This window comes from Vitis riparia, chromosome 8 (genome assembly GCF_004353265.1).
Source record: "Vitis riparia cultivar Riparia Gloire de Montpellier isolate 1030 chromosome 8, EGFV_Vit.rip_1.0, whole genome shotgun sequence".
NCBI classification, from domain to species: Eukaryota; Viridiplantae; Streptophyta; class Magnoliopsida; order Vitales; family Vitaceae; genus Vitis; species Vitis riparia.
The window spans coordinates 13,396,810-13,422,864 of record NC_048438.1 but is presented as its reverse complement, the minus strand read 5'-3'; the positions used below and the strand labels follow the sequence as shown (position 1 = coordinate 13,422,864).

At 33.1% G+C, this 26,055-nt stretch overlaps 3 protein-coding genes across 3 annotated transcripts; 2 read left to right on the top strand and 1 right to left on the bottom strand.

Moving 5' to 3' along the window:
* Nucleotides 1-3,262: 3,262 nt before the first annotated feature.
* On the top strand, nucleotides 3,263-4,507 carry LOC117920868. Its single transcript, XM_034838534.1, has 3 exons — nucleotides 3,263-3,496; nucleotides 3,612-3,790; nucleotides 4,133-4,507. The coding sequence occupies exons 1-3, from the start codon at nucleotides 3,424-3,426 to the stop codon at nucleotides 4,151-4,153; spliced, it is 273 nt and encodes a 90-aa protein (XP_034694425.1). The 5' UTR covers nucleotides 3,263-3,423; the 3' UTR covers nucleotides 4,154-4,507.
* Nucleotides 4,508-11,282: 6,775 nt separating this feature from the next.
* LOC117920219 (cell number regulator 8) lies at nucleotides 11,283-16,386 on the top strand. The gene is made up of 3 exons (XM_034837626.1): nucleotides 11,283-11,702; nucleotides 12,914-13,116; nucleotides 15,965-16,386. The coding sequence occupies exons 1-3, from the start codon at nucleotides 11,426-11,428 to the stop codon at nucleotides 16,205-16,207; spliced, it is 723 nt and encodes a 240-aa protein (XP_034693517.1). The 5' UTR covers nucleotides 11,283-11,425; the 3' UTR covers nucleotides 16,208-16,386.
* An 833-nt stretch (nucleotides 16,387-17,219) lies between these two features.
* On the bottom strand, nucleotides 17,220-20,054 carry LOC117920220 (DNA-binding protein S1FA-like). The gene is made up of 2 exons (XM_034837627.1): nucleotides 19,898-20,054; nucleotides 17,220-17,779 (listed from the first exon to the last, which is right to left on the bottom strand). Exons 1-2 carry the CDS (start codon nucleotides 19,949-19,951, stop codon nucleotides 17,564-17,566), a joined length of 270 nt encoding a protein of 89 aa, XP_034693518.1. The 5' UTR covers nucleotides 19,952-20,054; the 3' UTR covers nucleotides 17,220-17,563.
* Between the last annotated feature and the right edge of the window lie 6,001 nt (nucleotides 20,055-26,055).

The following is a 26,055-nucleotide window of genomic DNA, read 5'->3' as shown; positions in this document are numbered from 1 at the left end:
CTCTGAAACTGTAATAATATGTTTAGTACATTTGGTCAGGCCCCAAATTGATCAGCCTGCAGGGTCCTGAAGTTTGTCTCAGTTGGGGACGCACATGCTACCATTTGCTTATGAAGAATATGGGTTTGATGCAGGCACTCAGATAACGAATTTCACGGCTTTTGGATCCAGAAAAGCAAAGCTATTTTTGTGCAAAAGCCCATGAAGGTCAAGGTTACTATAGTGATCAAACAACTCAGTGGGTCGCCACAGAAACAGTCCATAGAGCAATTATAACTGCATAAATGGCCACTGCTCATGTCCCCTGGGCCAGTAACCTTTTCGGTTGAGGCCTTGTTCTGTTTGGTGTATGGGAAAATATGATGAAAGAAATGATTGAAAGAGAATTTCCATTCATATGCATCATCATGATGTTTGCCCCGTATAATTATTTCAAATTTTCATTTGGGCTCGTCTTTTTATCCACCAGAATCATGCCAGCTGAATTTTCCTTTTAAAGGTTCACTTTATGCTCTAATTCTCTCCTTTCAAGGTTCAAGTGATGAACATCAAATATCGTGAACCGTACCAGAATTTCACAAGATTCGGGGACTTTCTTTTTCTTAGGTTACTGAACAGAAACAGGTAATCTACAGGCAGATTGGAAAGTGTAGTGTGTAGACGGTATTTGGTTTGGCCTGGATTGTTGAGGTGGTGAAACCACTGCAATAGAAATTAGAAACAGAATGGGGATTTGATGGATAAGACGTAGACGTTTGCCCTTGCAGCACACTGCACAGTGGCTATGGAGAAGTATACGACTTGATGTTCTTCCTTTCCCATGTGGGATTGGTATGATTCTATGAACACCCTCACGCCCTCTTTTCAACAATTAGCAAGAGGGAGATTGGTAACCGCATATGGGGAAGCAAAAAGTCATTCAGAAACTACTGAAACTAGTAAGAAAAAAGGGAGACTCATCTCTCCGAACTTTTGTTCTGAGTCATTTTTCTTGGTTCCTTGCATTGGCCAACTCCAATTAAGATTCCCTTGCTGCAAGGGTGGCTATCACTCTGGACGATTTCGTAGGACATTGGGCTCTGCCTCAGTCCTTTTCTCAGCTTTTTCCATTATTTGGACTTGGTTGATGAACAAGCTGTCGGTGATATGCATTCTCCTAAGCTTTTGCTTCATCCAATCATCCATGCCTTGCGTTTTTAAGACTACTAGTTCTAATTATCAAATTACTAGTAACAGAGTAATTTTATTAATATCTCATCCATTCTAAGTGAATCTATCTTTCAAATGATTTCTCTCAAGATCACCGAAAGATGAAGCTTTTTGTAGACAGGTTTAAAAAAGAGGAAGAAAATGGAATGAGACACCTAATGGGTCATTTGCTTTGTTCAGAATAGACCCTGGGATGTTGACAGAAGTCCATCCATGGTACCTCTCTCTTTGGTTACCAATAAAATCCCAATTTGTCAATTCTTTTAACAGTGGAAAATTGCATAAATCTCTTTAGTTTGGTTAAAAAAGCCTCATACAACATCACTAGGGAAAAATTTTCTATGGGCTCACACCGCCCTACAGATGGGCTCAAGGAATCTGGTTATACAGTTTCACTCCCGTACAGATTTATTTGCCTTTGCCTCCTGTAGTCATGTGGTCACAGACTCACATGAAGTGCTCTTCAAGCTTTTGAAGATGGAGTAACAAAATTTATAACAAGGAATCCAAAACTACAAAGGCTTCAAGTAAAGAGTATATCTAGATGTAAGGAAGACCCATTCCATTCCAGCCATGATATTACTGTTGATGTTGGACTCAACTACACCCACACAGAAGGTGAACATTTGTATTTGGTTATGTGCATGAACCCTTCACATTACCCTCATTTAATACTCACCCAATAGATATATATGCCACATTCATAACTAGTTTTATCACCCAACAGAAATCATCCGGACACTGAAAGAGTTTGGAAGGAAGAACTTGTATTGCATAAGCATTCTGCTCTTGCATACCTGGAGTGAGGGATCCTTAATTAGCTAGTGCTTATATTTTATAATTAACTTTCACAGAAAAAAGAAAAAAAGAAGAAAAGAAAAAAGTTCATAGATATCCTGGTAGCATGCATCTGAGAGCTTATTAGTTTTCAGGATTGTCCACTAGAAATTATATGGTTGTAAACAGGCCAAACAATTCATCATCTACATATTGACCACATCTTCAGAAATGTCCCAAAGATATCCATCCTTTGAACACAACCTTCCAACAAGCGTCCCAAACATTTTGGGCCCCCTAATAATTCCCTTGAAAATGACCTACTATTGACCGATATCATCGAATTCTTTTGTAAGTTTCCCTCCAGGAAGATGTGATCATTTCGTTATGAAATGACCAGCCTGTACAATTTATTGTAAGTTCTTCATGTAATAAATTTTGGATGAAAAAAGGCAGGTCCCTAATTCAAATATGCTGCAGAGGATGTATCTTGCTTTAGAAGGATAAAGCTTTCCTGACTTGAGCAGAGGGAATTAGTAGCAGCCCTCGTTTTTCTTGGTTTTATTGGAGACCATTGAAAGATGTATTAAAAGCATAAGTGCTGTAGAGAGCCTTAAATCTTACGTCTACGGTTGGAACTTCATGAATTTTTAATTGCATTAACTACCGCATCAGGCATGATGAATGAACCCTTAAACAAAATTGAGGATAAGGTGAGAAATCATCTCTTTGTCTTTACTGATCAGCATGGTGGGAGAGAGTTGAGGTATGAGCATTGCCTGCAAAGCATGGCATGTCCCTTAGGACTTGTGGCACCAACCATCAATATTGCCGACATAGCCTACCATTTATAGGCTCAGAAGTCAGGATTCGCATCTTCCCTTGCCGTCCCCTTAATATACAGTTCTCCATCCAGTACCAACCAACATGTGGCACAGCAGGGTTTATAATGTGATTTGCCTGCGTTACCAGTAAATCACTCAAATTCCCGTTCGTCAATAAGACCAGTGAGGACCCTCTACGCCATGCTTTGAACCCCCAGAGTTAGATGACATGAAGAGACAGCAAAAGAAAGAGGGTGGGGGTGTGGCCCTGTGGGTGGTCTGAATCCCAGCACTGGGGGGCTAAATGGTATGTGTCCCTCTGGGACACTTCAATAATACACACATGGGGATGTCCAGACCCAAATTAATAAAGACTAATTACCTGAAGTTTTTTAGGTACATGGTGTGGTTGCAATACATAAATGTTCCAGCCCATCACATCCCCATCGACCCCTTGCAACTAATTGCTGTGCAGATAAAGACGGTTTCAATACCCAAAAGCTGAAAAATACCCCAACTGCATGCTTTGCCACCCCCCATAACTTAATTGCCCTCCTCACCAAACCACCACTAAAAGTCTGGCACTTGTGAAAAAGTTCAGTTTTGGAATGCCATGGAGCTCAAGTCCACCACTGCCGCTTTCTTCCTTCTTTTCCTCCTGCTCTCCGCTCCTTATTTCTCAAGAGGTTTGCTGTTCTATAACCTTCTCCTTGCTTCCTCTCTTTCAATATACAGGAATCGTTATAAATGAAGTGTGGCACACATGTCAACTAACTCTGTATTGGATTTGCTGTTTCATAGGGGAATTGGATATGTCTGATAAGAATCCAGAGATTTATGAAATTGACTATAGGGGTCCAGAGACCCACTCCTACATTCCTCCACCAAACCGATCCGGTGGCTTGCCCTTTATTCATGGAGAAAACCCCAGAGGTCACCGCAAATCCAAGGGCTTAAAAGGGGGCAAAATTGGAGAAAATGTAAGATCCCTATAGATCCCATTCCATTTTTTTTTTATTCAGCTTGTAATTTGGGTTGGGTTCTGATTGTCTGGGAAAACAAAGAAGAGGAATGATTACAAGGGTACTCTTGAAACCAGTGCAATTAATGAAGTCCCTTGTGGCTTTATATTCTCTGTCCATATATTTCAGACTTCCTACTCCAGATCCAAGACTACTTAAGACACCAAAATTTGGGTCTGTTCAATACCATTTTTCACTAAATCATGCTCATTAATTCAGCTTTATTTGCTTTTGGGAGGTGGGCAAGTGAAATTAACTTGCTTTATTCTACCTTGTTTGGTCATTGTTCTGGTTTTGCAGGCCCAAAAAACTCATGGATGAACAAGTTTTTTGGAGTCGGAGTGCTTTTTATTTATTTGGTTCAAGTTACTACAGTAAATCTGTCTGTTTTCAGTATGATGGATGTGTAGAGTGTGTACTACAGGAGTGGAACTGGCAAGACAAACTTATGTTGTGTTTTTACCTATAATAACTTTATGTAAATGTGGATTGCAGGTTTTGTTGTTTGCAGTTTGATTATATGTAATTGTATTAATAAAGTTTAGGTTTAGAGTCATAGAATTATACAGTTCACCTTCCCTGCTTTTTTTTTTTTCTTTTTTCTTTTTTGAGAATATGAAAAATTGAGAAGTCCTTCTCATTAATCGATATGGATCGAACGATCCTCAAGTTAAATTGTGCCGGGTTTTTATTATCTTATCGTTAAATCAATTGATATCTATTGATGATAAGTGAACTCTTTTACAGGATCCAAACATACATTTCAAGAATTGTTTTAAGAGTTATCATTTGAATGACTTATCCTGAGCTTAAGAACATGCCTAATAGCAAGATGAATGTTAATTAAGATTTTAGTTATATAGATGGCAATGTGATCATTCAAGCAAGCTTTTTACCGGTATTATTTTTTATAAGTAAACCTATTTTCCAATATCTCATAAAAAACAAATGAAGCCAACTCAAAATCTTGAAAGTTACTCAAAGCTGCCTTTGTGGCTAAGGGATCCTTTTGGTTCCTCTTCTCTTCAGAAATTCATGAGTGATGGCATTGATTCCCTTCTTCCTCTCCATTCTTAAATGATATTTCTACTTGTTACTTAAAGTGAGTGATGCTTCCACCCCCATGTGAATAGTGAAATAGAAGGAAAGAAATTGTGTGGGTTTTTTATTGGTTAAATAATTCAACAAAATAGTACAAATATAAGTTGTGTGAGGTAACTGATTTTTAAAATTATTTTATGTTTTGGATAAGAAAAAAAAAAACTATTTTTTAACTTAAAAAAATAATTTAGAAAATTTTTACAAAAATAGTTTTTAAGATTTTGTTTTAAAAATATGTCTTTTTTGGAATAAAGTTTAGGCCTTTTTTTTTTAATTATTTAAATGCTTTGATTAATATTTGAAAATATGAAGACTATTTTAAAAAGGGTATTGTATAAAAGTGTAGCATGGTACCTTAATAGTGAATAAATCAAGAAAATTATTTTAATTGAAATTTTAAAATAGAATTTTATTTCCAAAAATAATTAAGAATTTTTTTTTTGAGAAACTTTTCAAATTTTAATCTCTCTTTTTTGTCTATGATCTCCTTAATTTACCATCTTACCAAGAAATCTCTCATATGAAACAAATCTCATTGTCATTTTACCTTTTTACACATTTTTCACCCTTGTAGTTAAGATAAAGTCTTAGATGACATTTGTATTTTTTTTTTAACTTTTTATTGAAAGCAATTTACTTCGTACTTAAAGTTATTTGTTTTTCTATTTTTTTTATAACTTATTATAAATTTTTTATTAAATAGAAAAAATCAAAATATTTGACTTTTTCTAAATGAAAAAAATAATATGTTGAATTTTCTTTATTTTTTAATACTTAATATAAATAAAATATTACAAAAATAGACAACTTAATACTTAATATTGTTAAATATTAAAGTTCTATTTAGACTTAAGTAAAAAAATAAATACCACCTTAGATGATGTCAATTTTTTTTATTTACAATTAAATATAACTTAACTCTAAATACAACTTAATAATATTAAGTATTAAGTTGTTTATTTTTTATTAGTATTTTATTTTTATTAAATGTTAAGTATCAATACGATAAGAATCATGTTGAGATTGTGCTTAAGTTGTTTCAAAAAGTTATTTTTAACATTTATCCAAAAGATAAATATTTTGATTTTTTTTCATTTAGTTTAAAAAATTAAAATAAGAAATAAATAAAAGAAAAATAAAAAACAAATATTAAAAATCTGAAAACAAATTGGATTCAACATTAACTTAAAAAAACTTTTTCTTAATGTGTGCCCCTAGTCTCTCTTGGGAGGAAAGAGAAAGGGGTCCCTGGGATTAAGGGGTCCCCTCGCCTTGAATCAAACAATTACATATCAATAAACTTTCCAAGTCTCCGTCTTCTTAATGTGTGCCCTCACATGTAACGTGGGGGTAGGCTCCTCATTTTTAAGCATGATAGTAACATATAACCAAGATTGTCCATTTGGAGGCCGTCAGAACTTTGACCAGCAAGCTGGGTTCTCCTTAAATACCATTGCTTCCCTGTGTTTTTAATTAAGCAAATTGAATCCAGAATTATTTCACTGAAATTCCATTCTACAGAAGTTGCAAAGAACCCTTTGAACGTAATGAATTTGTTTGAATTATGCCAATTCCAATCATGAAAGTAACCGAATTCTACATTGGATAAAGAAGCCTGTCAATGAGATTGGTCATCCTAATGGTAATTCATGTTACTGAAATGTGATTGTATCATGTCAAAATACATACCCTTGAATTCAAATATAATATATATGAATAATGATCTAAGTTAAAAATATCAGCACGAATACAAATTAATTATTAAATGAGTACGATCTACTTATTAAACATGTAATATGACGTGTAATTGTTTGATAATCAGGTCAAGTTAGGTTTTGGTTTTTAATTATTGTCATTAACCTACCAACTTGATATGTTTACGACTTGATTAACTTATTTATTCAAGATCAATTTTAAATGGATTATAGTTATAATGACTAATAAGATTAATCAGTGTAATTATTAAATAGTTGTCAATTTAGTATTATATAGGCTAATAGAAATTTAACCCAAACATAATTATGCTCAAAACTAATAGAGAAAATAAATAATTTAATATTTATCCTTAATTTAACTATTAATATTTACTTATTTATTTGTTTGGATTAGAGTACGAGATAGAGTTTGAATATAATAGAACTCAAATGTGTTTATATATATAAATATTCCCTATCATCATTAACAATATTATACCATAATTTTCAAAATTCTCTTTACTTCATTATGGTATCAAAGCAGTATCCTCCTTGGCTACCTCTCTCCACCTCTCCTATTCAGAGGCTAAATAATCCTATGCAATCAAGTTTCAATGGCTATAATAAACACTATCAATTCAATGAAATCGCAACTCAATTTCGGGAATCCTTGTAATGAATCTTGGCACCTTTTCACAACATTAGGCCACAATCATCCACCCCATGTAGTCATTGACCACCTCCTAAGCCCTATCTTAGCTATTGTCAAGCTTGTAGTGCACAAGGTCACACTGCCAAACGCTACCTCACTTATTGGATGATGTCAACGACATTAACTCTGACTTTGGCCACACAACTGCACCACAATGGCAACCTCGTACCAACTTTGCTTTCACAAACAACTCTAACACTCTAAATTGGCTTCTTGATAGTAGAGTATCACACCATGTCACCCTAACTTAAGTAATGTTTCCATTCATCCTCCTTATGACGACTCTGATGACATTGTGATCAATGATGACATAGGTTTTCCCATCACATATACTGGTTCCACATCTTTCTCTATATTCTCTCACATTTTTTATTTAAATAATGTCTTTTGTGTTCCAACCATGAAAAATAATCTTATTTCTATCTCCCAATTTTGTAAATCTAATAATGCATCAATTACATTCTCACTTTCTACTTTTCATGTGAAAGATCTACACACAGGGGCAATCCTTTTGTGGAGTTGGACTAAAAATGGTGTGCATGAGTTGTAGATTTATCTGTTAAGTCTTCTCCTTTAATTGCTTTCTTAAGTGTCAAGACCACTTTGTTTCAATAACATCATAGATTAGGATATCCATCATCTTCTATTCTTAGACACATTGTTTTTAACTTTAATTTAGACTTACCTAGTCCTTTACCCTTTAATTGCAATACTTGTCAATGCAATAAAAGTCATAAATTAACATTTTCTACTTCTTCAATCATTTTATCTCAACCTTTTGAAATAATTTTTTTTTATGTATAGATCTCTCTTGTTCATTTGTTTGATGATTTAAAATACTATGTTGTCTTTATCAATCACTTTACAAAATATATTTGGTTTTACCCTCTTAAGTAAAAATCTCATGTCTCTGATGTTTTTATTCGATTTAAAGCACTTGTGAAAAAAAATATTTAATCGAAAAATCATTACACTCTACTCTAACAATAGTGGGGAATATCAAGCCCTTGGTACATTCATGGCAACTAATGTTATTTCTCATCTCATCACTACTCCACACATACCATAACATAATAGGTATTCTGAATGTTGTCATCGTCTTATGGTTGAAAGGGGTCTATCTCTTCTCTCTCATGCTTTCATGCTTTTTTCATATTAGTCATATGCATTTGTCAATGATGTCTATCTCATTAATTGTATGCCAACTCCTACTCATCACTTTTCTTCTCCATATGTAAAACTCTTTGTATTTCAACCAAATTACTCCAAACTTCGCATCTTTGGTTGTTTGTATTATCTTTGGCTTTGTCCACTCTCCACACAAACCAACACCTCACTCTACACCATGTGTCTTCCTTGGATATTCTCTTATCCAAAGTGTCTACATTTGCTTAGATCATTCTACCTCCAAAATGTACTCATCTCATCATGTAAAATTTGTTGAAAACATTTTTCCTTTCAATTCTCTTCAGAGTCATCTCAATTGTCTGTAATCAAACACCTTATTTGATTGACCCCATTTTGTGTTTAGTATCATGATTTTACCCTTTTTGGGTGCTCGACATGTCATCTTCATCATCGACCCTTGTAGTTTCAACATTTGACTCCATTTGATGTCTATTGAGCCATTTACATCCCCATCTCCATCTCCTTCATCCTCACATCCTTTTTCACCTTGAGTTATTATTATTTGCTCTTAAAACCACATTCATAAACCCATTAAAAAACTTTACCTTTCTGCTCAAATCTCATATTTTGATGATCTTGAACCTACTGTCCCTACCCAAGCCCTTAAAGATCCCACATGGCGTCGAGTTATATAAGTCAAAAGAGTATGATGTTCTCGTTTGGAATGATACATGAGAACTTGTTCCCTCGAAACCAAAACACAATCTTCTTGGGTGTAAGTGGATTTTTCGCATTAAACATTTACTTGATAGTTTTGTGATAGGTATAAAGCCCACCTTGTTGCCAAATGATTTCAACAATGATATGATATTGATTATCATGATACTTTCAATCTTGTTGTCAAACCCACCACTATACGTCTCGTTCTCAATATCGTGGTCAGCTGTGGTTGGTTTTTTTGTCAACTTGATGTTAATAATGTTTTTTTTCAAGGTTACTTGTTTGAAAATGTTTTCATGGTTCAACCATTGGGATTTATTGATTGTGATTATCCTTATTATGTGTGCAAAATTTGCAAACCTATCTATGGTCTCAAGCAAGTCCCACGTGTTTGTTATCATAAGCTTTGTTAGTTTCTTATGACCTTTGGCTTTATTTACTCCCATGCTAGCATGACCTATCTCTTTATTTATGTTGATGACATTGTCATAACATGTGACAATGATGGTATCATGTAGAAGTTTATCGTAACTCTTGCTTAACAATTCTCTCTCAAGGATCTCGAGCATCTCTTTTATTTTCGTGGAATTGAAGTCACACACCATCATCATGTGTTATTTTTCTCTCAATACCGATATATTAGTGTGATTTTTTAGTTCGCACTTGCATGCCAGATGCTAAACTAGTTACCATACCACTTGCTATATCTCCAACTCTTGAACTTTACATTGGTACTGCCCTCTCTAATCTAACAAAATATCATACTGTTATTGGCAGTCTTCAGTACTTGTCTCTCACTCGGTTTGATATCATTTTTGTAGTGAGTAAACTCTCGCAATTTGTGCAACGCCCTACCAATGATCATTGGATTGCTGTTAAACACCTTTTTGGTATCTTTGTGGCAATTTCATCATGGTCTAGTTCTTTATGACAACTTTCTATCTCTTTTCATACATTTTTTGATGTTGATACTAAAGATGATTTCACTTCTACAAAGTGCTTATATCATCTACGTTGGCCGTAACACTATCTCATGACGTTCTAAAAAGCAAAAAAACTATTGCATGCTCTTCTATTAAAGTAGCTATTATGTGTATATTTGTAGAATTGCATTGAGTATATTCACTTCTTATTGAACTTGGTGTTTATGTTCCATAAATACTTGTAATCTACTGTGATGATGTTGGTGTTACTCATCTTTACTCTAATCCGGTCTTTCATCCCTGCATAAAACATGTTGCATTGGATTATCACTTTATTTGTAAACAAGTTCAAAGATCAGTTAGTTGATGTACTCACTAAGCTTTTTCTATGTGTACGATTTCTCACTCAAGCCAAGATTGGACTTTTCTCCCAAAGCTCCATCTTGCGAGCATAGAAACTAAATAATTTAAATATTTATCCTTAATTTAATTATTATTAATTATTGATTTATAATTAGGATATAATATAAAATTTGAATTATAATAGAAGTTAAATGTATTTGTATATAAATATTCTTCAAAATTTTCTTTACTTCATTTAAATTATGCAATTTCATCATCTTCTGTAGTGTTGTCTTTGAAAATGAATACCACCCTACATATTTAATAATTTTAAATATATTAGTTAATCACGAGCCGCAACTTGTGTAGCTATTATTAAATTAAATTTGGTCAGAGTCACACACATGCCCACTTCTCTCGAATGACAAGTTTTTGGTCGAAAAAATAGGTTGACAGTTGGCAGGTTGTAACGGATGATGGATGATGTACAATGCCCCCATCCCTCGCTAAATTGGGCGGTGGAGGTGCTACCACTTACCAACTATATTTTGATGGTTATGTCTCTCTCATTTATTTATAACCCTTGTCTAAATTTATCATTTTGGAGGTAGTGGCCCTAGTGGGCTTTGGTGGAGGCTAGTCTTATGGCCCAATTTTGTTGGTCGGCTCTTTTTACTGAAAGGACAGCTTAGGTTGACTTTTTAACTGAAGAAATGCAAAGCCTTCCATGACGTATGAAATTTTTTTAAATGTAAATTGTGAGCAGTTGACCAACCGTAGAATTGAGATTGCAGGTAACACCATCCAACGGGGCGTAAGAAGCGAGGATCACGCTGTGGACGCGGTTTGTCGGTCTGGAGGAAACGACGCCGTATTGGCATATTCTCTCTCTCTCACTGTCCATTTCTTCCCCTCAGATCGGTCCTCTCTCTTCAGGAGACCGCAGTTGTAGGATTCCTTTAGTCTTTCTTCAATGGGGAACGATCATGAGGAATCAAGCCCTCTTCTCACCAAGCAAGTGAATGCTGATGATAAAAAACCTAATCCTACCGAAACTTTTGCTCAGACTTTGCCTCCGACCAAGCCGTCGCCGCCGGTGTGCGCTTCCAGCTTCGGATGGACCGCCGATGGATTGCCTTTGGGCCACGGGAGCGTGGTAGGTGAGCCGATGGGGCGGACTCAGTGGGACTCTAGCCTCTTTGCTTGCCTAGGTCGTAACGATGAGTTCTGCAGCAGCGATCTTGAAGTTTGTGAGTTATTCCTTTTTTCTCTTATGATTTTTATATTCTCCATTTTCCGATCTTTGGATAAGATTGAATTGTTCCATTCCGTTTTTCCTTGTTTTGTAACATTTGTGTTTGGCCCCCAATTGGATCTGGTTTTTAATTTTATTGTTACGTTTTCTGCTGAATCGTGGTCGAAATTACACGTTTTTTGGGTGAGTTATCACTGGATTTTATTTGCTGATCCCTGCACAAGGGATGACTTTTCTTATGTTGATTTCTCTGATCCGATCAAACACGAAATCACAGTACTATTTCTTAATTTTTTCTGATCCATCGCTGCCAAGCTGAAAGTTCTTTGAGGATTTTCTTGCCTGAGATCTCTCTTGTGATCTCTTTTTTCTTCCTTTGTAAATTATTGCCCATCTATCCATGATCTGTTACCAATCAATCTTTAGAATTTCCACATATTCCAAAAAAAAAATTGGGGAAATTTCATGGTTATTTTAGCTGACAGATCCATTCGTTGTATTTTGATTATAATTTTGTAAAATGAAATGTTAGCTAATCTAGTTGTGCACGTGTTGGTGTGGCTGTGCCACTTTATACCCTTCACGCCTGGCTCTATGCTACATTGGGGGAGTAATGTGTCTAACAATTTTGTTATATTATCATCACTTAGTTCCTGTTTGGTTCACGGAAACTAGAGAATGGGAAAATTAAACCTTAAGGGATGTAAATTCCTAGAATTGGTATCACAAGAATCTATTATTACTACTCGAACCAGGAATTCAATTGCATAGTATCATTTTTATATTTAGTTTATATAGGAGTTGAAGTTTGATCAGTTTTTAAAAATTGGAAAAGATAATTTTTGTCAAAATTTATAATTTTTGGATTAATTCTGCAATGTTTAGTTTATGTTTTTTGATAAACTATAGGCTGATATATGTGAATCAAATACAAGAATGGTGGGAATAGGAATCACATTCTTGTTCCTGTTCGTGGATTCCTAGAACCGAACATGGATGGGCTCACGGTTGGGATCCCTGCCCTCACTCATTGTCAATCTGTTGATTGTTGAATATATGGGTTTTATTTGGGCTTTTGTGGAGGATTATCTGTATACTGAAGTTCCAACCATTGCGCAACCCCCATATGGAGGATGATTGGTTTTCAATTGTAACAATTATGCTTCTCATTAATCTTTAGTAATGTTAATTATGATGCATGGATAGGTCTTCTTGGAAGCATGGCTCCCTGTGTGCTGTATGGAGGCAATGCTGAGAGGCTTGGATCTGGGGCCGGATCTTTTGCTAATCACTGCTTGCCTTACACTGGTTTATACCTGATTGGAAATTCCTTTTTTGGTTATAACTGCCTGGCACCTTGGTTTTCATATCCTAGCAGGACAGCCATCCGTCGGAAATTTAATCTAGAGGCAAGTTCTTCTCTTCACTTCCATGCTTTGACCATTTATCTATTTTTTTTTTTTTTATAATGTTGAGGTCTAGATGCATTTATAAGATTACCTATACGTTCTGGTTGATTTAACCTTTATATATATATATATGCCTGCATTCATGGGGTTATATATTGGCATGATTATGCTCATTTATTTGAAAATTATTTATTTATTCTATGGTTCTTTTATGTTTTATGCTTTATTTGCAAGTTGTCCTTTTTTTTCAAAACATTAAGTACTTCACCAGTCTATCCAAGGTTTTGTTTTTAATTTTATTTTTTGTTTTGTTGTGTTTGGGGATGGGTTAGATGCTTAGATGGGTGTAGTTTGTTTTTAATAGTTGAAATTGTGAAGGGTCTTTATCTTGATCCTGAAATATTTTAACGTGTCTACTAAGGTTAAACTTATCTTGATGCCAATTTAGTTTATTACAAAGCTTTGGAAAAATAGGTTGTGATTTTGTGAGGTTGGAGAAAGTGGATCTCAATATATGGTAGAAATCCTAGAGGGGGAATGAATAGGTTTTAATTAAACCCTCCAGTTAGTATGATGCAAATTTCTTAAAAACTTGTAAAACACTCCAAATTTCTTAAAGCTTCACTGTTTTAAACCACTTCTAAAGATCATCGCATACACTCAGAAATCACATGCAAGATGACATCAGCCAACACTTTCGCAATTCATTTCAACAACGATCAAGAATATTAGCAATTCAGAAGAATCGGAACTTAGATCACAAGTAGCAATTATATGTATCAACACTCACCGACAGCATGCTATAGTTCAATTCTTCAATTCAATGAACAATAGAATCAACTACCAGTAAAATTGCTTGCAACATGAAATTCTATGCTCCCCCAACACAATTAGCTTTGACTGCAAGGTAAATAAGCTAGATTAATTCATGATTTTTTTCAATTCAGCTCAAGCATTTATATGAATAAAAGAGCATTGAAATCAAAGAGAGTTGAAAGGGAAAAGAAAACTGAAAGATGCATGTGATTTAACGTGGAGAATTTCTGAATAGAGGAAAACCACAGGTCTAAGGTTATCAATGGGCTTGAGTATGAAGATGAAAAGAGTTAATGTTTTACCTAGTCCGAGCCTCTCAGTCCACTCTTAGACCCCTTGCTTAGCACACTTTGATCTCAATTCTTCAGCTCCACCTCATCTTATTTGTGTAATTCACTTGGAGTCAACACCAAACACAAACACAAGCCGCTCCTTTAAGTCTCATTAAGGAGAAGTTGGATTTTACTCCAAAAAATTAAGCAAAAACAAAAGTCTAGATGGTGATTTTTCAAAAACAGGTAAGCATACAAAACTGAGCACTGGTTTCTTACTCAAGGTGAAAATCAATTTCCTTGGAAAAAATCCATTTTCTTTCCCAAACAAAGATTTCCCATTTTGGAGCTCATTTCTCACCCAACTATGAAGGCTTACTTGATCTTTGCCAAAAATTAAAAGAGAATATATATATATATACATAGGTTAGTTACATTATCAAAAAACTCAAGAATAGCTCAGAGGTATGTGAATTTTTGGGCATTGATTGACTGGTCATTGATCAACCAATTGAGTGATGACCAAATTTCATGTTGCTACATGGAACTTGGAACTACGATCAGTTGGTCCATTTGATCAGCTTTATCAATTGGTTCCTACAGGTTGTCAATCATCTAACTAGTGGAATGATAGTCCACCTTTGGGAAACAACAGAATTTTATATCTAGCCAAGTTTTGAGCTGTCTGATATACAATGAATATCCAAACCACACCATAGACATTTTAGCTGGGCTTTTCAAAAACAATGGTAACAACCCTTTTATACACCAACAATGACTCTTACCTAAGGAAAAGCTATTCTTCTCAAACCAATGTACGTGATTTTGGCTCTCTTGTGGGTGAGAAGTCCGGGAGTGGATTCAAGGTAACTGAGCTAGATATAATCAAGCTTGTGATCAGAATCGCTAACTAAAGTAATTACAGTAACAGTTTTCAACATTTTTTTGGTATTGAAAAGTCATATATCACTGTATTTTGATCACTAATATAAACTGAAGTTATTGAATGTTTGTTTTACATAGAATCATCAGAGGATCAAGCTTAAATTACATACCTTGAAGGAGGCAGCCTTTTGGTTTATTTGCTCCTGTGTATTCTCGTTTCTTTATTATTATTTTTATTTTTATTTTTTTCTCTTTCAGTTCAAATCCTACTTTCAGAATATTTAGAAAATTACAAGTTATAATGTAGGTGCATTTACATGAATATATTCATTTTTATTTATTTATTTTAAATTTACTACTTTGGGATAAGGGCATATTACGGTGCCCATGAGTAGGAGGGCCTCATCTATGATCCAACATGCATTACAGCATGGGCGCTTATCTCCATCTTTGTTCCCCTTTCAGCTTATCAGAATGCTTTTCTACTTTTCTCATATTCCTATGAACTTCAGTGCTTAAAACTGGTGCTAAATTTCTTTTGGTATGTTGAAATATATCTAATGTCTAAAGAATGAACAAATAGATTAACATTCATCTCTCCATTAATGTCAATAAAATATTTATAATGTCATAACCAAGATCCCCACATTTTATTTGCCCTGATGTTATTAGTTATATTAATATGATGTTAATATCGGATCAGTGATTGTTGTAACATTATTTTGTCCATTGATTTTCCTTGGCAATGTGGTGCATTATAAATTTCCAGCGTCTTCCAGTCATTTAACTGGAGTTGCTCAAGGAAATAATGGACAAATATGTTGAAAAGGGAGCTTATGCGTGTGTCACCTTTGTTTTAATGATGTTAACTAGAGGGCAGCTGTGAGGCATTTGCTAGATCATGTGGGTGCTGTGGAAGCTTTGTGGAGGACGAGTTGCAGCGCGAACATTGTGAGACAGCTTGTGACTTTGCAACTCATGTGTTCTGCCATGCCTGTGCCCTGTGCCAGGAAGGTCGTGAGCTGAGGCGAAGGTTGCCTCATCCTGGTTTCAATGCCCAACCAGTCTTGGTAATGATCCCTCCGGGAGAGCAGACCATGGGCCGCAGTGTGCCCTAAGCATCTCAGCATGGAAATAGTAGCCTGTGTATATCTTATCAGTATGATGTTCGAGACTGTCTTAAAACTCTATTTGCAGTATCTGAGTTGTATTTGAGAACTGTTTGCTTGGTTTGCTTGACCACGATATAAATAAGCTACTTTGAAATTGAGACATTATTTTGTTTATACTCGTATGATACTTATGGATCTTGCTTTTTGTTCTTGGAAAAGAGTGTGCAATGGGTTAAAGTCTTGAAAGGAAAAAGCTTATTTATTAATGAACGAGGAAAGGGGCAAGGAAGTGTCATATTCCCATCTTAATTAAATCCAGGTTATTCAACAAAGCATGCTTTTTTAACTAAAGTCAATTACGACTAATGCTTGATCATCAACCAATGGAGCGGGTGAGGAGGCAGAGTTTATATGGGAAGAACTGGTTATTTGAAATTTTTTGTTTCATTTCTTTGGCTCTGGATCTGGATGATTGAACAATCCAGAAGCATGGGTACAAACAGTAATTGCCTGGTGAAAGAAAAAGAAAGGACTTGGTCATTTTGTTTTGATTGGAACAAAGAAAATTTCAGAAATTGATTTTCACGGTCTGGTTTTCTGCAAAGTAGCTCGATGGATCAGGATGTCCTGCATACTAACAGAGGCAAGCAGGTGCGCTTCAGATTGCATTTGTTGACATCGATACACTTCCAGGAGCCACATGGATCCTGGTCATGCATTAATGCCTGCACACCTAGATACCCCACATATATTGGAGCCGATTTGGATTGGCAAGAGCGCATGTGGACATCCTCCTTCCATTGAATGCATGGCCACAAGCTTAAACATGGTAATTATTCAGTTTGACCAGGCAAATAAAATCAGTTGTAATTGCCCGTTTAGTCGTGCACCAGTATGGTTACTTCCTCTTTTAATTGAAGAAAATTCTCAATTTAACTAAACAGATGGCTTTCATTGTTACTCTTTTCCCTATTCATGGTAATTAAGAAAATGGATAAGAGATTAAGATGAATTGGAGAGAGAGAATTGCACTTCCATACTGATGGAAACAAAGTAAAGAGACTCGAACATAAGATAAAGGGGGGAAGAGAATTACCCTTCCCTACTGATGCTAACAAAGAAAAATGTATATGATAAACAGTATAAGATAAGCTGCAGAGAAAGTGAGTTTTACGACACTAAATTTTCTACTCAGTATGAATGAAAAGAAAAAGAGCAACTATGGTAATGCGACCATCTCGTGACAAATGGTACTTGGCCACTGGGAAAAGAGAATTATGAGCGTCTATGACCACATCTGCTGATGATGATATTCTACGCACAAGGAGGACTGATCCATATCAAGTTTAAACTTTAAAATGCCTACTCCCCTGGTGCTGATACACCTTGCTTCAGTCTCTCCCTCTTCATCTTCTTCTTGGAGACCGGTTTCTTTTTCATCCGAGGAAGGGTCTTCTGTGCATACATGTAAAGAAGAAAATTCCCAACAAGGAATACTAATAGCACCCCAACAACAAGAAGCAGCACTATCAATCCAGGGTTAAAACCTTTGGCTTCTGCGTCTTTGACCATATTTTCCTGCGTATCCAACAAAGAAGATGCAAATATAAACCATGTGCCACGACAAATTATCAGATGGTAAACAACAATAGGAAAAATGGAAAGGAAAAATCACACAACTTGATGTTTTAGTTCAAAACAGTAACCTAAATGAACCAATCAACCAAAACAAATCACTTAAACAATAAAAATGAAAAACCCTGACAATGCCATAACCAATCAATTTTAGAATAATTTTGGGTTAAATTGAGTAGTTTCATTGTCACAACATACTAGAATTTCAAAATAGATTACTTCACCATAGGATGGGCATGGATACAAATGTGGGTGGCAATACACATTTCAAGAAAACCCAGTAGGTAAATATCACAATTCATTCATTCAAATGCTATATAGGCCAATGTGAGTGTGTGAGAGAGAGTGAGACGGAGAAAGACCCCAAGCAAAAGAAATTCAGAAAAATATATTAAGAAGGATGAATAGCAATTAAGTAATTGTGACCTGTCAAGACTCAAGAGGGACTCCATAATAGAATCCTATCTTCAGAGAATGAAATCATCAAATGCTTATAACATTATTTAATCAGAAAAACACAGACTGAAAATGTAATAAAGTCCATATGCCCAGGCCAAGTTAAGAGATAAATAAGTTATTCATTTCTAGATTTGATTGGTATCACATTGAATCCATGTCATGAGAAACTAAATAATGAAACTCAATAATCCTGTTTGGACTTATTTACCAGGCAACTGAAATGCAGATTACCACAGCAAAGGTGTAGGATTCTATTTTAAAGATTATTTACCTTCTTAGTATCTCTCCTTTTATCTTCTTGTCAAAAGCTCATCATAGATGCAATCATGCAAGAACCCAAGCATTGTAAAATCCAACTTTAAAAAAAAAAAAAAAAGAATTCCAAAAGATGTATTTTAGCTTATCTTGACTCAGATTACTTTTTGAGTTTACCGGAAAAGCAATTCTTTTTTTAAAATAAAATTCACATCGAGATTACTTTTCAAAATATTTACCAAACTAATCTCCTAGCCACATCAACTTTTATTTTATTATTTTTTAATGGCAAAGCCATAGCCACCAATTGTGGTTTTAGCTTTAAAGTTAAAACCACAGTTGATGACCGTGGTTTTAGTCTTAAAGCTAAAACCAAAGTCAACAACTATGGTTTTGTCATAAAAAAATAATAATAATAATGTGTAGATGCTGACATGGCATGGATGCACTACTCTGGTGAATATTTTGAAAACAAATTTAGTTTGATATATTTTTTTTCTTCAAAAAAGCTTGCTTTGATGGCAAACTCTTACATTTCCGTTCCTTTCTTTCACTTATGTACCCTCTTTTCATAATAATTTAGTGATGAGCTCGTTAACTGAACAAGCTAAGCTAAAAACCGCTAAAACCGAAAATAATTTAAGATGTAAAAGGGTTTTTTTAGATAAAATGATAATTTTAATTCAGCAAATGAAACTGAATTTATTTATTTTTATTTTTATTTTTGTTCTTGCAGGAGAAAGGATAAAAATGCCAAATTAAGGTCAGTTTCGTTTAAATCTCAAGCGCTTAACCAAGAGATTAGAGTCTAGTTCAATAATGGCAAAAAACCAATAATGTAAAAATCGACAATAATATTTTTATTCCTTCTGATTTGCTTCCTGCAACACACCAAATGAACCGATGATTCTGAACATGGCATAATGTGTAGAAGAAGCAAATCCGAGTATCTATTTGCAAACAAATTATTTCCATTCATAAAAATTTATCAGAACACCAGGCTAAAGGAGATAAGAACAGTCAAACAATTGGATCACAACATAGAATTTCCAAAGAATACAAATCAATGAAAGAAAATCTCAACACACGATTAACTATATTGCAGGACGAAATCGATCAATTGAAGCTCGAAAAACACTACAAAATTGACAATTAGATTAAGAAAATGATCGGAACCAAGTAAAAGAAAACAAGGAAAGCAACAGATCGTGACGAGAGCATATCAGGACAAACTAAGAACCCTAGATCATCGAATTATAGAACCTAAAACCCAAATCGATCGCGACAGATTCCCGAAAAATCAACAGAGAAAACAGAAAGATGGAGTTGTGTTACCGGGAATCATACCATGCGATCAAACGACGGAGGAACCTTTTCCGCGAACTCGAACTCGTCGTCCATGGCTTCCACTCGGATCAACTGTACGAATTGGGGGGAAAACGACAGCAGATGATTCAGAGGTTGGTGGTATTGGTGAGGATAATAAAGTAACAACAGTGGAGAAATTAGTTGTTGTTGGTATTGGTAAGGATAATAAAGTAACAACAGTGGAGAAATTAGTTGCACATTGACGTATTTGGGTGCCAAGATCTGCAATATTATCAAAATTGCCATCTATATATAAGTTCATGTTTATTATGAACATTCAACGTTGGGTTAAAGATGAAAATTTAAAATATTTATTGAATTTTAAATAAATCAAAATATTTTTTTTATGAAGAAGACATGGTCAAACTTTATATGACTATGTTTGATTTTTCAAAAATATTATGGAAAGAAAAAACATGTCGAGAAGATGATTTTCTTTTATTCAGTCAAATTATAAAAATAAAAAAAATTAAAAAAAATAAAATATAATTAAAATTAATTAAAATTTTATATATTTTAAAATTATTTAATTTTTACGTAAAAAAGTTAAAATAAATTAAATGGCTTTCAAATGACATATAAAAATAATTTCAAATAACATGGTTTTCAATAAAAACTATTATTTAATAATTAAAATTAAAAATTAGATTTTGATATACTTAAAATTTATTTTGTAAATATTTTTACTCAATTTAATTAGCAAAGAAATATAAAATAGGGATATTTACTTAAATGTTTACAATATAAATCCCGTTAAAAGAGGAAATTGAAACAAAAGAAAGTTGAACTACAAATTGTAGAAGGAAATTAGAATAAAGGAAATCTCAACCAAAGATTATAAGAGGAAAAAAAAAAAAAAAAAAAACTTAATTAGGGAAAAAAGGTTGGGAATAAGCGTGTGCCCAAAGAATATGGGCTCGGAGCAAGGGTCAATGTAAGCATTACCATAGAAGGAAACTCGAACAAAGGAAAGCTTAATTGGAGAAAATAAGCATATGCATAGAGAATATGTTGTGCATGCATGCAAAGGCATGAGTGCAAGGATTATATACATGTAGAGTATCATACGTAGACGAGAAAACATGAAATTATGGGGTGAAAATGAAAAATAATATAATTTGAAAAGTAATATCCAATGATATATTTTGAATTTTTACTTAAGCACCCAATTAAACTTTATATGTTTTTTGTTGTCTTACAAATCACATACTAGGTGTCATAACCATGAGATGCAAATTTAGAATTAAAGAAGCTAATCATGGTTTCAAGACTTGGGGTACGATAGATCCGCCCTAAACTCGTCTTGTTGGCATTACTAAATAAGAATATAAAGCTATAATGAACAAAAGAGTAGGAAAAAAAGTGTGCAAATAGAGATTTTATGATGGTTCAACAAATCCTGCCCGCATCCATACTCCCTAGCTTCCTTCAAGCCTTTAAAATTTTTCACTATTTCTTTAAAAGTCTTCTAACCAAGACTTAGATGCATACACTTGATGTTTAGAGTACCAAGAGATATCTATAAGAATTAGACTTATTCTCAATACACTCATGAATATTGAAATCAATACAAAGTTATAATGTGTTAACTCAAAGTTCATATTTTGAACACTTAGATTGTTGTGTGTGAATGGTGATTTTTTATTTCTCATGAGTACTTATAATTTAAGGGTGAGACCACCTACTAATTTTTCAATACAAATTTGTAGTTTACATTTTTTTTGCTTAAGGATACAAAAAAATGAGGATTGATTAGGTACACTAAGAATGAAATGCAATTTTAAGTTTAATGCTATCAAAATATTTTCCTAAGGCTCAAGAGATGATTGAATAATAGTTTCGAACTCTTTTCTCATTTACAAATATAAATGAAGTATAAAGCCTTTATATAAAAGTTAAAATACCAAACTAGCCATAAGAAATAAGTTTCTTAGAATCGAGCATCCAAATGATCAATTGCTTATTGATTGTTAAAACATTTAATGAGTTGCAAAGATATATTGAAGATTAAAGGATAAATATGGACGTCTAACTGATTGTTTACATTACCTAGTAGTCATCGAAGTATATGTTCACATGGCTTTTAGTAGCCAAAACTCCATTCTCAAGGTAAGTAGTCATCTATGTAGATGGACACTCAACTTCCAATGGTTAAAAGCCCAAAAACAAACTTCTTTATTTCAACTTTGATTCACACATTATTTGAAGTTTTGGATTTTTGACTTTCTGATCTTCAAATTGACATATGAGTTGCTCTAAGATAACTTTGATCAATTATTTGAAATTGGCCTCAAAATGAAACTCTACCAAGTTTTGAAATATAACTCAATGTCAAACTTTAACCTATTGACTTCAAATATCTTTTCTCTTATTTGTTGGACATTACATCTCTTTTCATAATTTTCTTTTCAAATTTCTTGTACTATGCACTACTCTTCGTGCATTTATTGGATCTTTTTCTCCTCTTAAACTTTTTCTTAATTCTTCTTTTTTAATGTTTCCAAAGAGATCTTCTTATTTATTATACTTAAATATTAACCATTAGATCCAAACTTTGTTTTATTATCATTAAAACACAAGATTAATCAAACCTTGATCTAACAAATTGTACTTCACTTATTTTTTTAAATTGTAAAGGGCTTGAAGCTCCTTCAAGTTTGTTCCCTTTAAAATCATTATCACCTTCAACTACCCCATTTATATAATTGTTCCATAACCTAATTGCTCTTGTTTTGTTTCTTAATTATGACCTTAATTTTTGATACTATTTGAAATCCTACCTAGAGCAAATACGTATAGAAAATAAATGAATTTTTTTAATGAACTCGTCTTTTGAAAAGAGAGTTTATTATTATTAAAATAATACATTATTTTAACTTTCAATTCATTTTTTCAAACAACGAGTTTGGCTGATATTAATAGTTTTCACCGCAAAGTTCTCAATAATTTGCAAATGATCATATTTTAATAATCTATATTTACCGACAAAAATCCCTTTCAGAGTAGAATCTAATCACCTTGATTGTCTCTTACTACAACACAAACTGTCCAAAAGACAAGAGTGTGATTTAATAATATATATTCTCAATGCACTCGTGAATATTGAAATCAATACAAAGTCATAATGTGTTAACTCAATGTTCATATTGTGAACACTTAGATTGTTGTGTGTGAATGGTGATTTTTTATTTCCCATGAGTACTTATAATTTAAGTGTGAGACCACCTACTAATTTTTCAATACAAATTTGTAGTTTACATTTTTTTACACTAAGAATGAAATGCAATTTTAAGCTTAATGCAATCAAAGTATTTTCCTAAGGCTCAATAGATGATTGAATAATAGTTTTGAACTCTTTTCTCATTTACAAATATAAATGAGGTATAAAGCCCTTATATAAAAGTTAAAATACCAAACTAGCCATAAGAAATAAGTTTCTTAGAATCGAGCATCCAATTGATCGATTGCTTATTGATTGTTAAAACATTTAATGAGTTGCAAAGATATATTGAAGATTAAAGGAACTGATTGTTTACATTACCTAGTAGTCATCCAAGTGTATGTTCACATGGCTTTTAGTAGCCAAAACTCCATTCTCAAGGTAAGTAATCATCTATGTAGAAGGACACTCAACTTCCAATGGTCAAAAGCCCAAAAACAAACTTCTTTATTTCAACTTCGATTCACACATTATTTGAAGTATTGGATTTCTGACTTTCTGATCTTCAAATTGACATATGAGTTGCTCCAAGATAACTTTGATCAATTATTTGAAATTGGCCTCAAAATGAAACTCTACCAAGTTTTGAAATATAACTCAATGTCAAACTTCAACCTATTGACTTCAAATATCTTTTCTCTTATTTGTTGGACATTACATCTCTTTTCATAATTTTCTTTTCAAATTTCTTGTACTATGCACTACTCTTTGTGCATTTATTGGATATTTTTCTCCTCTTAAACTTTTTCTTAATTCTTCTTTTTTAATGTTTCCAAAGAGATCTTCTTATTTATTATACTTAAATATTAACAATTAGATCCAAACTTTGTTTTATCATCATTAAAACACAAGATTAATCAAACTTGGTTTAACAAATTGTACTTCACTTATTTTTAAAATTGTAAAGGGCTTGAAGCTCCTTCATGTGTGTCCCCTTTAAAATCATTATCACCTTCAACTACCCCATTTATATAATTGTCCCATAACCTAATTGCTCTTGTTTTGTTTCTTAATTATGACCTTAATTTTCGATACTATTTGAAATCCTACCTAGAGCAAATATTTATAAAAAATAAATGAATTTTTTCAATGAACCCGTCATTTGAAAAAAGAGTTTATTATTATTAAAATAATACATTATTTTAACTTTCAGTTCATTTTTTCAAACAACGAGTTTGGCTGATATCAATAGTTTTCACCGCAAAGTTCTCAATCATTTGCAAATGATCTTATTTTAATAATATATATTTATCGACAAAAATCCCTTTCAGAATAGAATCTAATCACCTTGATTGTCCCTTACTACAACACAAACTTTCCAAAAGACAAGAGTGTGATTTAAGCATGAATTTTCCTAGGACATTCAGTACTACAAAATGTGGCTCCAATAGGCGATGAGATTGGAATGTGTTAGTGTTGATTTATAGTTTATGTCAAACAAACGTTGATAGTGTTTGACACCAGAGTGTTGAACTGAATGAGAAAGAGGCAATTAAAGGGCAGTGTGGGATGTGGGAAGCAGCCTTGGTGCTGAAGTCTTATAATTTATTCGTCTGTCATTAGTCATTACGCACTTTTTCAAGAGGAAATTGCGTTTATCATGATGCTTAGCCACCAGCCGCATGCAATTCAAAGATTTTTATGAGTGCCACTTTTCTTTTAATGCTGGTAGAATGTCGAACGTAGAAGATAAGAAATTCAATCATTTTGACCCACCCATGTTTATATTTTTGAGAATTATATATATTCCCTTTTGTTAGTCAACTTGGTTATGCATGATAAGTTTGGTAAATTCATTTTATTTTATTTTATTTTTTGACTTTACATGTTTCTTAGGATTTACATTATCCTTGATATTTTTATAGATTCTGTCATAGGTAAATTAAATAAGAAATATTTGATTAAAATGAGTAAAGTAATATCTATATTTAAAAAAAAAAATAACTTTCATATATTGAAAATTATACATATAATCTTATTTTGGTTTTTTATTTTTTATTTTTTATCTAAAAAGTGTTTGATGAGTGGTATGAATTAAAAAATTATTGAAGGGTATTGTTTCTTTTGATAAAAGGTTACATTTCATGTTTTTAAGGAAGGAAGATCATTCCTCCGATATAAGTATAAGTATTTTATGGGAGAGGTAGTGTTTTACTTGTAAATTTGTATACTTGCTCTTTTATAATTAGTGGATTAATTCTACCATTTGTTAATGTTGTGAGTTTTTACATTCACAAAGCCTTTGAAGGATTTTATCACGTTTCCGTTATATGATTGATTGCTTTTTATCTTGTTAATTGAATATGTCCTAATGAAATAAAAATTAAAAACTTAATTTTTGATCTAAAATTAAAAAAAAAAACTACATATTAACTTTTTCTAAGTAATTTCATAATACAAGATGTAAAACCTTATAATTTATAATGCGTTTAACAATGTTTTTATGTGAAATGTTTTTAACAGAAATATTTTATTTAAAAGCGCTTTTAGAAAACTCACCTAAGAGTGTGTTAGAAAATGATTCTGAAAAACGGTTTTAATATTTCTATTACTTAAATGATAAAAATTTTCAAGTACTATAAATATTAAAAGCGTTTCCTAAAATTACTATTAAATGACATCAAATGTTTTTTCAAAAAATATTATAAGTGATTTTTCAAAATTTTAATTGTAATTTTTAAAATTTGTCAAACGCCCGATTTTTTTAAAAAACACTTTTTAACTTAAACACGCTTTTTATAATTACTACAAAATGGGTTCTCAATTTCATAAGCAATTTAAGAAGGTAGGAATTAGGATAGGAGAGTACCTTAACAAAAAGAATGCATTTTGGATACCCACGTGATCGAAAGCAACATTTCAACAAACATAACCTTGGTGATTTATCATTTAAGTATGATACAAATTACATGGACTG

Bases quoted from the DNA above. Each gene is read 5' to 3' on its own strand.
- LOC117920868 (XM_034838534.1), top strand. From the start codon at position 3,424: ATGGAGCTCAAGTCCACCACTGCCGCTTTCTTCCTTCTTTTCCTCCTG. The intron at 3,497-3,611 runs GTTTGCTGTTCT...GCTGTTTCATAG, and splicing joins CGCTCCTTATTTCTCAAGAG to GGGAATTGGATATGTCTGAT. The intron at 3,791-4,132 runs GTAAGATCCCTA...CTGGTTTTGCAG, and splicing joins GGGGCAAAATTGGAGAAAAT to GCCCAAAAAACTCATGGATG.
- LOC117920219 (XM_034837626.1), top strand. From the start codon at position 11,426: ATGGGGAACGATCATGAGGAATCAAGCCCTCTTCTCACCAAGCAAGTG. The intron at 11,703-12,913 runs GTGAGTTATTCC...ATGCATGGATAG, and splicing joins CAGCAGCGATCTTGAAGTTT to GTCTTCTTGGAAGCATGGCT. The intron at 13,117-15,964 runs GCAAGTTCTTCT...TGTTAACTAGAG, and splicing joins GTCGGAAATTTAATCTAGAG to GGCAGCTGTGAGGCATTTGC.
- LOC117920220 (XM_034837627.1), bottom strand. From the start codon at position 19,951: ATGGACGACGAGTTCGAGTTCGCGGAAAAGGTTCCTCCGTCGTTTGAT. The intron at 17,780-19,897 runs GTATGATTCCCG...TTGGATACGCAG, and splicing joins CTCCGTCGTTTGATCGCATG to GAAAATATGGTCAAAGACGC.